At 38.1% G+C, this 12,463-nt stretch overlaps 1 protein-coding gene across 1 annotated transcript in view; it reads left to right on the forward strand.

Annotated features, from left to right (window-relative positions):
- Positions 1-4,807: 4,807 nt before the first annotated feature.
- Positions 4,808-12,463, forward strand: part of ankrd13a (ankyrin repeat domain 13A) — a 28,715-nt gene continuing 21,059 nt past the window's right edge. Inside the window, exons 1-7 of the mRNA XM_057832358.1 lie at positions 4,808-5,095; positions 8,248-8,383; positions 8,463-8,587; positions 8,688-8,733; positions 8,901-9,044; positions 9,116-9,305; positions 11,185-11,251. Of these exons, the coding sequence (XP_057688341.1) occupies positions 4,988-5,095; positions 8,248-8,383; positions 8,463-8,587; positions 8,688-8,733; positions 8,901-9,044; positions 9,116-9,305; positions 11,185-11,251 (816 nt within the window). The 5' untranslated portion in view covers positions 4,808-4,987. The remainder of the gene's footprint in view (positions 5,096-8,247; positions 8,384-8,462; positions 8,588-8,687; positions 8,734-8,900; positions 9,045-9,115; positions 9,306-11,184; positions 11,252-12,463) is intronic.

Below are 12,463 nucleotides of genomic sequence, written 5' to 3' on the forward strand. Positions count from 1 at the left end.
TTTGAGGGGAAAATAAATTAACTATTATATAAGCTGCACACAGACTACTTTTCACTGTGTCACATTAGCCACGTTTACATGCTGACTTTTATTCATACCGATTCAAATCATTCCGAATGGAAATTTCACATCAGCTGTTTACATGTCACTTCATCTATTCCGATCCAGCGTTTACATGTGACTGCCTTTATTCCGAAAGGCCGTTTGACAACTGCCGTCTGACATGCGCAGATTAATCCAAACAAAGCGTCACGTTGCAAAACATGGAGATCGATCGTCAGATCAGCTGCTGTTTTAACTTTTCGAGTGGAAACAAAACTTCAGAATGATACGCCGTTCATTTAAAAAGTTGTGTGGGTGCGCTGTGCGTGTGCTTGGAAGCCATGTTGCAAGTGACGTTACTTACGTCACCAAGTGACGTCACCACGTCAGTACGGAGCATGCGCAGAAAGAACGCAACCAGACACCATTCCGCTTCCCTGTTTACATGATATAATTTTACTTCTAATCGGTTTGGGAAAAGGAATATTCCGCCCCTGTGAATCGGAATGAAATTCCATTCGGTTTGGGCCTGTTCATTCCGATTGAGGTGTTTATATGGAACACATTTATTCGGTTTGAACAAATATTCCGATTGTAATTGGAATATTTGGCTCCATGTAAACGTGGCAAGTGTCATTTTGTCAGTGTTGTCCCATGAAAAGATATACCTAAATATCTGTAGACATGCGAGGGGTGTACTCACTTTTGTGATACACTGTATTTTGAAGCTTGCGCAAACATTGACTTTTTTAAATCATAAGGAAATGAATAAGTAGCCTAAAATAAATTAACAATATAAGTCCAAAGTGCACATTGACAGCTAAGATATTCTGAACTTCCCTATCAGAGCAAATAAAACTAAATATGATAAATAAGCCTCCTCAACTCTTTCGTTGCTCTGACAGATTTGATCCATTTTATGTTGCTTTGCCCTTTTTTTTTGTTGCATCAATTCAACAAGCTTTTTTTTTTTTTGCTGTTCCAGAAAACATGCACATTTGAACCAATCAGAGCTAACCATCTCTGTTGATCACATGTCAGTTTGTCAGCTAATTGAACAGATAAATGAGTCCAAGCGTTTTGCTTTGCTGCGTGCATTCGCACATTGAGGTGACTCATCATCGTCAGACTCAGATAACTGCAAGCAGCTGGGGAAACCTCCATGCCGTCCGTGGAATAAAATTAATATTAACTATTGGTGGAAACGGATTACGCAACACAAGCACTTTATTACGCTTGTTGTTAACACTTGTGTTTGTAAATCTGATGTTGGTAGATTGTTTTCTTCTTGGAGCTGAAATGCATGTGTGGCAACTTAGCATTTTTTTATTTTTTTTACATAGCGTTTTAACAGTTGTTGTCATATTTTCGGAATCAAAACACTGTGGTACTGGAGCAGCATTCCAGCCCTGAATCTTATATCGGAACAGCATTCCGGGCCTGAATCTTATACTGGAACTGCGTTCTGGCCCTGAATCTTATCCCGGAACTGCGTTCCTGACCGTTCTGGCCCACTTTCACCCCTGATTACGCCTAAAAAAAAGTAATCTAGTTACTTTACTGATTACTTCATTATCAAAGTAACTAAGTTACTTTACAAGTAATTTATCAGTTACTTTTTACCAATTTTTCTCACTTTAAGAATGACAACAGAAAAATGTCATCGCATGGAATTGACTTACCGAGAATTGAATTTAAAGCAGGGGATCAGAATTTTTGACATAAGGATTAAACTTCGAGTTAGCAAAGGTTTAATGGCGTACCGCACGCATGCTATTTTTAGACCATGACGTTGCATCAAAAAGCGGAAGTAAAGCAGAAGTGGGACATTATAGACCCGCCCTCGCATAGAAACAATATTATCTCTGCTACTTTTCTCCGGTAATCTTTCAAAAACGAACATGCCATTCACACATTGCTTTTTTGGAACTTGTAGAAACGACTCTAGACATTACGATATATGTAGGCTGTTTCTTCATACGTTTCCCGAAACCAAAAACTCGGGAGGAAAAAATGTGAAGAACGAATTAACTTGCGCGGACTTTTAACACCAGCTCGGTAAATCCATTCACATTTCATATGCAGTAAACATTTTGTTGGGTTGGCATGGGGACAAAGAGGTAAGACATTGATATTTTTAACTTTTCGTATGCGTGACGCTGTGCCATGCTGCTTCTGTCTGACAATAAATGACCTGAAAAGAATTAAAATGGTATCTGACTGCCACTGTTACCTTTTCTGTTGTAAAAAAAAACAACTTTAGTAAGGGGGAAGTGTAAATAAATTATAGATTCAAGATTTGTTATCAATGAAAAAATTTAAAGTGTTCGTTGGCTGTCACTGAGAAGCATTTGCAATCGCTACACAAAATATAAATTACCCCCAAGAACTGTCAGAAACGTAGGAAAACCAGAGGATATAATATATAGGAAAGACAGGGCTGGTGGTAAAGGATAGCTTGTTGAAACAGGAGAATGTCATTGTCAGTCGCGTAAGAAAAAGGTGTTGATAAAAATAGCCGGCTATGCTAAGGTCGGCTCGTTTTTTTCGTCTTTTTCAGCCCTCTACACTCAAGCCATCTCTTTAACTGAACATTTTTATGTACTTCCACATCTTTGCAAGTGAATTTGGCACCAGGGACATCATTTTCAGAGAGAACTGGTAGGTTTAGCTTTGAGAACATCTGCTTCGTACACGATTTCCATTCATTTCCTATTGACAGTAGCTAACGTCATGAATATTAATGAGCTGAAGTGACGTGTTGCCTGCGGTACGCCATTAGTCGATGGAGTTGATTTCAACCACCATTGACTCGCGCTAGCTTAGCCACTCTGAAGCCCTGAAACTAACAAATAACTAACAAACTGCATGGAATTTGTTGAAATCAACTCCACCAACTAATTAAACCTACGCTAACTCGAAGATTAAGACTAATCTCAAAAATTCTGAACTTCGGGTTAGGGTTAACAGCATATCAGTGCCAATGTAAAACAATGCAAATTGACCGCATAATAATCAACAACACACATATAAATTGCCGATGGGGCACAACCCGGAAGTACCCCAAAACAGGAAGTAGTTAGAGCGGTTACCACGGAAACACGTACCGGGGATGTTTCGAGCATTTTTCTATTCAAAATGCTTTTCCTACGTGACTACAATATTCTTCATTCTACATACATTATGCGGCAATAATGAAACAGTAACGTACAGACACTAAGGCAGACATGTCCAAAGTGCGGCCCGGGGGCTAAATGCGGCCCATGGTCAAATTTCATCCGGCCCACAGCCTGTGTCATAAAACCAATAATGTCTGGCCCGCACACAGACCTAATAAATTGGTCAGCAGTACTGCTACCAGCATAAGAAGTAGCTTACACACTAAATGCTGCTCCTCATTTACCCACTAAAAGGCAGCAGCACTCTAAGCAACATTACCCCGCGTGACCCTTTACTCCCAATTTTCTAAAATGGCGACAGTCAACAAAAAAAAAAGAAAGTTGACTGTGACGGCCGACGCTTCAAGGATAGGTGGACATTGGACTATTTCTTCACTAAAATACGCAAAAACTGTCTGCCTCATTTGCAAAGAGACAGTCACTGTTTTTAAAGAGTTCGATGTGAGGCGATATTACTAAACAAGACAAGCTGACATGTACGACAAGATTACAGGGAAGATACGTAGCGAGAAATTGAAGCAACTTAAAGCTAGTTTAATTTTACAGCAGCAGTATTTCGCAAGAGCCCAAGAGATGAAAGAGAACGCCACAAAGGCTAGTTGCAAGATTTTGTGGAAATTATTTATAAAAAAAAAAAATAAAGCAAATGTGACACACAGAATGGCTTGCTAAAATTTGCATAAATATATTGTTCTACGTAAAGGATGTCAGCCAAGGTCGGCCCCCCACATTTTTACCACACCGATTCTGACCCCCTTTGCAAAAAGTTTGGACACCCCTGCACTAAGGAAACTAACTTTAATCAGATTACTGGTTCAGAAAAATGAATGCGTTAGATTACTCGTTACTGAAAAAATAATCAGATAATAGTAACGCGTTTTTACTGACAACACTCCATTTTATCAATCTCATGATGATATATATATTATGATGATGATATATTAGCATCATTACTCACCAAGGTCAGATTTGAGAGGCATTCGTGTGTCAGTGCTGTTTTTGCATTTTGCTCTTAAAATGGCCAACAATCCTAACTAAATTATGGCACGTGGTGACAGACGCGTTTATTAATTAAATGGCGTCATTGCGGTGACAGTACGTTAAGATGTGAAATATCCTATGTTTTCTCATCCCACTAAATGCAACATGCGATCCTATCTGTAAGCGTCATTGGCCCGCGCTGTTTTCCCCATTTAATTTTTCATATTATGAGCATGTACTCAAGAATAATACATTAATTATGTTTATTATGCGCATTCATTTTAATATAACGCTAAGAACAAAAATGTTATTGGTACATACCACAGTAAAATATTTTGACACCCCAGCTATTACGTTGAATGGACGCGCCCACTCTAGAACGGACGAGTCGACTTCTTTTTATTGGCAAAATATTCAAACAATTTTATTTAAAGCGCATTTCCAGTACTTCTTCATGAATATAAAGCAGTTTTAAACTCTTGGATGTATTCTTACACTTATTAATATTCTACATTTTTGTGTGATAAAACTTTACTTCTCGGTAGGCTACCCCTGTGATTGATATGGACTCTTCCTGCCACTTCCTTGTTTGTTCAAACTTTTGTTTTGGGGAAGGTTTTGGCATGAGCCTGGTGAGACGACTTCTGTTCTGATTTATTTTTCGGAAAATGTCAAAGTCATGACAGATAATAACTTTAGAATTTGTCTGGTAGAAGGCATAGCTATCGCCGTGGTCGTGTCTAGAAGCTTGCTAACCTTGCTGTAGGGCTCCACACACGGCGAATATGTCTACAGCTAATGTTAGCGAAGACATCCGAACGGAGTTCCCACTGCACTCCGCAGTCTGGGAGAATAATTACAGGAAGCTGGAGCAGCAAATTACACTGCTACAGGTTAGTAAAGTAGCTGTCTAACCTCAAATGGAAGATACTAATGATTGTTAGCTCAACAAAGCTAAGATTCGCTAGAGGAAGAAAAACGACCCCCTCTTGACTAGTACATTGAACCACATCTTTCACTTTGATGTATTAACGACTACCCCTATATGTTCCGTGGTTTGCATATTTTTCCAGTTTATACTTTAGATTACTCAGGTACAAAAAAATCAAAGATATACAGTATACACTCCTGGTCACATTTTAGGACACACCTGCCTTTTAGTTTGTCTTCCTTTTTCCTGTCTTAATCCATGTAATATCGCTTAGTTTTGATTGATGCTGACTAGGGCTGCAGCTATTGATTACTTTAGTAGCAGATTAATCGAACTATTTAGTTCGAATAATCGAGTAATCGAATAAGGAACATAAAAAATTAAAATACCCGAGCTTAGCCTTAAACGGTATAAAAAAAATGAGGATCTATGTACAACAAAAGAGCAGTTGGCTAACTTACATGGCAAAAGTCCGTTAGCTTAATTGTCATAAAATGCTAACGTTTTACCTAGGGCTGTTAAAATTTTAGCGTTAACGGGCGGTAATTAATTTTTTAAATTAATCACGTTAAAATATTTGACGCAATTAACGCACATGCCCCGCTCAAACAGACTAAAATGACAGTACAGTGTAATGTCCGCTTGTTACGTGTTTTTTTGTGTTTGGCGCCCTCTGCTGGCGTTTGGGTCCAACTGATTTTATGGGTTAGTACCATAAGTGAGCATGGTGTAATTGTTGACATCAACAATGGCGAGCTACTAGTTTATTTTTTGATTGAAAATTTTACAAATTTTCATAAAACGAAAACATTAAGAGGGGTTTTGATATAAAATTTCTATAACTTGTACTAACATTTATCTATTATCTTTCTATCCATGGATCGCTTTAAGAGAATGTTAATAATGTTCATGCCATCTTGTTGATTTATTTTTATAATAAACAAATACAGTACTTATGTACCGTATGTTGAATGTATATATCCGTCTTGTGTCTTATCTTTCCATTCCAACAATAATTTACAGAAAAATATGGCATAATTTATAGATGGATTGAATTGCGATTAATTACGATTAATTAATTTTTAAGCTGTAAATAATTCGATTAAAAATTTTAATCGTTTGACAGCCCTAGTTACTGTATTGGCCCGAATATAAGACGATGTTTTTTGCATTGAAATTAGACTGAAAAAAGGGGGTCGTATTATATTCGCGGTCTACGTTATATAACGTTATACCCATTCACGACACTAGATGGCGCCAGATATCATTGAAGCGATGCTCTGTCATGACAGAGCTCGGCTACTAGGTTTAACCAGTTTGCATTATTTTATTGCAATGTTTTTCGTTATTCATATTTGTTTCAAGACTACAGTTACACCTCACTTTGATGGTTAATGCATTTATTGCCATTTTGTTGTTTTATCAGAATAGATTGGTTTATTTACATTTCAAAAACCAGAAGCCATTCATTTACGAATGCGATTGCACTTTAGTTGACATATTTAAATGTTCAGATATTAATATTTGAATGAGGCAAAATAACATGCTTTTTCTCTCAAATGTATTGTTATAAGTTTTTTTTCAAACTTGAGTCTTGAAAAAGAGGGAGTTGTCTTATAATCAGGGCCGTCTTATATTCGGGCCAATACGGCATTTACAATGCTCTTAACAAATGGTTCAGACACATATTGCCACAAAAATGGCTAAATATACCTGAAACCTGAATACCTGAACAAAATAACGAAGGCATAAAAAAAAAAAAAAAAAAGCACAACATTTTCACAATGGTAGTATGTTACACTCTCAATGTGAAACATTAAAACTGTTCAGACCAACCGGACACTTAAACTTCCATTCTCTCTGTCAAACAGCTGAACAGGACAGGTTTAGGGAAAAAAAATAGCAACATTAGCTCAAACAAAAACTTAGCTTATGTTGGTCTTAACAGGGAGCATATAGATTCAGCATATAGATTCAGCCATGTTAAATGGGGTAGACTAGAGGGCTGTGTATCCACCCAAATTAATAAAACTAAATGCAAACACTTTCAAAACAAACCATTACAACGCCACTTTAAATAAACAAATACTCGAAGCAGCAACATTTAATTCCAATGTTTTTTCCTAATCGAATACTCGAGTTAATCGTAGCAGCACTAGTTTGAATAATCGAGTAGTCTGATAAGGAACTTAAAAAATTAAAATAGCTGTGCCTCAAGCAGTATAAATAGATCTAAATACAACAATAGACCAATTGGCTAACTAACATAGCAAAAGTCTGCTAGCTTAAATGCTATAAAATGCTGATTTTTTTTTTTTTTTGCAATGCTCTTAACAAATGGTTCAAACACCCCCTCCCCCCAAAAAATATAAAAAACAGCTACAGTGCCCTCCATAATTATTGGCACCCTTGAAAAAGAGGTGTTATTTAGCTTCTAATAATTATTTTTTTATTCAAATAATATGGGACCTTAATGGAAAAAACGAGAAAAATCCAACCTTCAATACAAGTGCATTCATTCAGTGGGGAAAAAATCCCACATAAAGAAAAAATTATTTGACATCAAATAATGTGTGTCACAATTATTGGCATCCCTGGTGTTAATACTTTGTACAACTCCGTTTTGCTAACAAAACAAGGTGTGGGGACTGAGATGGCCATGGGAGGAGCTTGATTTTGTGTCTGGTAAACCATTTCTGTGTAGATTTGGCCACATGTTTAGGGTCATTGTCTTGCTGAAAGACCCAGTGACGGCTCATCTTCAGCTTTCGGGCAGATGGCAACAGATTTTGATTTAAAATGTCGTGGTATTTCAAAGCATTCATGATGCCATGCACCCTTACAAGGTTCCCAGGCCTCTGACCAAAGCACACAGTCCCAGTTGAAGCCTGGGACCGTGTGTATTTTTGTGTGAGACCAAGATTGAGCTTTTTGGCAACAAACACTCTAAGTGGGTCTGGCGTGTCACGAAAAATGCACATGCTGAAAAGCACCTCATACCCACTGTGAAGTATGGGGGTGGGTCAGTGATGCTGTGGGGCTGTTTCGCTTCCAAAGGCCCTGGGTCTCTTGGTGGCTTTTCATGAAATACGTTTAGTTTGGATTTTTTTACAGAATGACATTGAAACTGTGGATCCAAGAGGTCGGACACCTCTGCACCTGGCTGTGTCACTCGGGCACATGGAGTCTGTGAGAGTCCTCCTCAGGCATGGAGCTCAAGTTACTAAAGAAAATGCCAATAATTGGACAGGTTTGTGTTAAATCTCTGTATGCAGTACAGTTTTGACGAAGTTTTTAATTTTTCTTTATCTAGTAATCTGTCTATTTAGTGCTGCAGGAAGCCGTCAGCACAGGAGATCCAGAGATGGTTCAATTAGTTCTTCAACGGAGAGACTATTTAAAAGCATCCACTGCTTTGGAAGGCGTACCTGAGCTTTTGTCAAAGATCCGAGAGGTTTACCTTTACACACACTGAATTTTCCTGTTGCTTTCAGCAACATTTGATTTGATTTACAAAACAAACTAGTTGCTTTATTTATATATTTCATCCCCAGTCTCCAGACTTCTATATGGAAATGAAGTGGGAATTCACCAGCTGGAGTAAGTTTGCAAATATAATCCTCCTTTAGTATTTGTTTTTCTTTGTAAGTGGCCATCCTGGACCAACTAAATGATTTAACTTGCGTATTAAAATGACTCATAGCGTATATCTTTTCCCATTATAGTTTAATTTGTATTATTATTACTTATACGCTGTTTCTTCACAGTCCCTCTGGTGTCCCGGGTTTGTCCAAGTGATGTGTGTCGTATCTGGAAAAGTGGAGCAAGCCTTCGCGTGGATGCTACTCTTTTAGGCTTCGAGAACATGACTTGGATCAGAGGGCGACGGAGCTATCTTTTCAAAGGAGATGGTGTGTTTGAATAAATAAAGAAAAACACTTTTTGTGATATATGAAATATAACTAAACAATTTTCTTGGCAGATTCTTGTGCAGAGTTGATGGAGGTGAACCACGATGATCAAGTGGTGGACATAGAGCGTTTTTTAATATCCCAGGAGATGGAAGATGTCACACTAGAGTCGATGCAACCGGCTGAACAGGAAGTAGCCAAAAGATTGACTACTCCAATTGTCAACACCTACTTGGATACCAGGGACATTGCTTTTGAGAGGCAAGTGTCTTCATTTTTTTCTAGCAATTCGAGCTTGGACTCTGCTATTTTGGTGGGATTTCGTTAAATTTACTTCCCTGATAGGTTCATTGAGCGGGAAAAAATTGTTAAGTAATACGATAGCAGCAGAAACGAAAATTTTTACAGCACTTACGTTGCATAAACGAATGGCACCATTTCGGGCCCATTTTGCAATAAATGGGGGGCTGCGTGACATCATTACTCGAAATTAATATCTAAATATCTCAAAAACGATAGCAGCAAAAACAAATTTTTTTCCAGCACAAACATAGCACAAATGATTGACACAGTTTTTAGCCATTTTAATCAAAATGAGGGCTGGTTGACTTCAGATTGACCTATAAAAGAATTGCTAATATCTCAAAAATGATAGCAGCACAAACGAAAATCATTGTTAACGTTAAGTACTAGAGATGTCCTCGATTGGGTCCGATCACTTCATTTTCAAAGTATCGGAATCGGCAAAAAAATATACGACATGCCTTTTTTTAATATATATGTATGTATATATATATATATATATATATATATATATATATATATATATATATATATATATATATATGTATGTATGTATTTTTTTGTTTTTAATTAAATCGTTTTCTCCATGTATTCAACGTTACAGACAAAATGCCTTACACTCATCCAGAGTCTTTAGTTTTGGCTTAAAGTGGGGCTGTAAAAATTTATCGCGTCAACGGCAGTAATAACATTAAAATATTTAACGCAGTTTACGCATGCGCTGCACTACCCACTCACGCATTGTCGCGTTGAATCTATAATGGCACCATATTACGTATACACAGAACTAAAAGGCAACGTAAAATGAGTAGAGAGAATTTTGGAAGCCTTTGGAGCCTTTTTTTAAATTGGCTAAAGCCTTACAATCCCTCTCCCTACGATTAGAAAATATTATGGGAAGCAATGTGGGGAAGAAAGGTAGCAATTGATCTTTTTCTTAACCCCTTATGTTATTTCCCAACGCAAAGAAGATATATCAATTGGTAGCACTACGCACAGTCATGGTTCCACTTCCCATCATGCAGTTGGACATGGCTACAGTATCATTTACTGAAAGCTCAACAAATACCCTAGATGGCAAAATTTAGTCACAATATACAAAGTCACATTTGTCCGATAAGAATTACAAGTCTTTCTATCCGTGGATCCCTCTCACAGAAAGAATGTTAATAATGTAAATGCCATCTTGAGGATTTATTGTCATAATAAACAAATACAGTACTTATGTACTGTATGTTGAATGTATATATTCGTCCGAGTTTTATTCATGTTTTTCTTAATACATTGCCAAAATTTATATGATCGGGGAAAATTATCGGGAATGATTGGAATTGAATCGGGAGCAAAAAAAAGCAATCGGATCGGGAAATATCGGGATCGGCAGATGCTCAAACTAAAACGATCGGGATCGGATCGGGAACAAAAAAACATAATCGGAACAACCCTTTTACTTACCAAACGGCAGCTATACTGGTTTCCAAGAAAAACAGCTGAGTTGCATTGCCTAGCTGGTGAGAGGTGGTGGCGCTGTATGAGTATGAAGCAGAAAAACATGATTTTTCTTTTTTTTTTAATTAAAAACACCGATCCTTTGTAAAATGGTGCAATCGGCCCGATTTCTGATCACGTGATCGGATCGGGACATCCCTAATTAATATAATGCAGTTTAATCCAAGCTTGCCGACGTCCTGCGATGTGACTATTGCGCATGCACACATTGCGATGGCATTGTTCAAACAATATATTTGTGCAGGGCTGGTATCTCATTTAATATTAAACTACAGTACGTAAGGCACTTCTCTGTTTAAAGTTGACTTTTGTTTTTGTCATTTGATAGGAACAAGTCTGGAATTTGGGGCTGGAGGACAGATAAAACTGAAATAGTCAACGGATTTGAAACAAAGGTTTAAAAACACATTCTTATATACAGTGGGGCAAATAAGTATTTAGTCAACCACTAATTGTGCAAGTTCTCCCACTTGAAAATATTAGAGAGGCCTGTAATTGTCAACATGGGTAAACCTCAACCATGAGAGACAGAATGTGAAAAAAAAACAGAAAATCACATTGTTTGATTTTTAAATAATTTATTTGCAAATCATGGTGGAAAATAAGTAATTGGTCAATACCAAAAGTTCATCTCAATACTTCGTTATGTACACTTTGTTGGCAATAACGGAGGCCAAACATTTTCTGTAACTCTTCACAAGCTTTTCACACACTGTTGGTGGTATTTTGGCCCATTCCTCAATGCAGATCTCCTCTACAGACAGATTTTCTATGGGGTTGAGATCTGGAGACTGGCTTGGCCACTCCGGGACCTTGAAATGCTTCTTACGAAGCCACTCCTTTGTTGCCCTGGCTGTGTGTTTGGGATCATTGTCATGCTGAAAGACTCAGCCACGTCTCATCTTCAATGCCCTTGCTGATGGAAGGAGATTTTCACTCAAAATCTCTCGATACATGGCCCCATTCATTCTTTCCTTTACACAGATCAGTTGTCCTGGTCCCTTTGCAGAAAAACAGCCCCAAAGCATATGTTTCCACTCCCATGCTTCACAGTGGGTATGGTGTTCTTCGGATCCAATTCAGTATTCTTTCTCCTCCAAACACAAGAACCTGTGTTTCTACCAAAAAGTTCTATTTTGGTTTCATCAGACCATAACACATTCTCCCAGTCCTCTTCTGGATCATCCAAATGCTCTCTAGCGAACCGCAGACAGGCCTGGACGTGTACTGGCTTCAGCAAGAGGACACGTCTGGCAGTGCAGGATTTGAGTCCCTGGCGGCGCATTGTGTTACTGATAGTTGCCTTTGTTACTGTGGTCCCAGCTCTCTGTAGGTCATTCACTAGGTCCCCCCGTGTGATTCTGGGATTTTTGCCGTTCTTGTTATCATTTTGACGCCACGGGGTGAGATCTTGGATGGAGCCCCAGATTGAGGGAGATTATCAGTGGTCTTGTATGTCTTCCATTTTCTAATTATCGCTTCCACAGTTGATTTCTTTACACCAAGCGTTTTACCTATTGCAGATTCAGTCTTCCCAGCCTGGTGCAGGTCTACAATTTTTTTCTCTGGTGTCCTTCGACAGCTCTTTGGTCTTGGCCATAGTGGCA

The sequence above is a fragment of the Corythoichthys intestinalis genome, chromosome 3, assembly GCF_030265065.1.
Source record: "Corythoichthys intestinalis isolate RoL2023-P3 chromosome 3, ASM3026506v1, whole genome shotgun sequence".
Taxonomy (NCBI): domain Eukaryota; kingdom Metazoa; phylum Chordata; class Actinopteri; order Syngnathiformes; family Syngnathidae; genus Corythoichthys; species Corythoichthys intestinalis.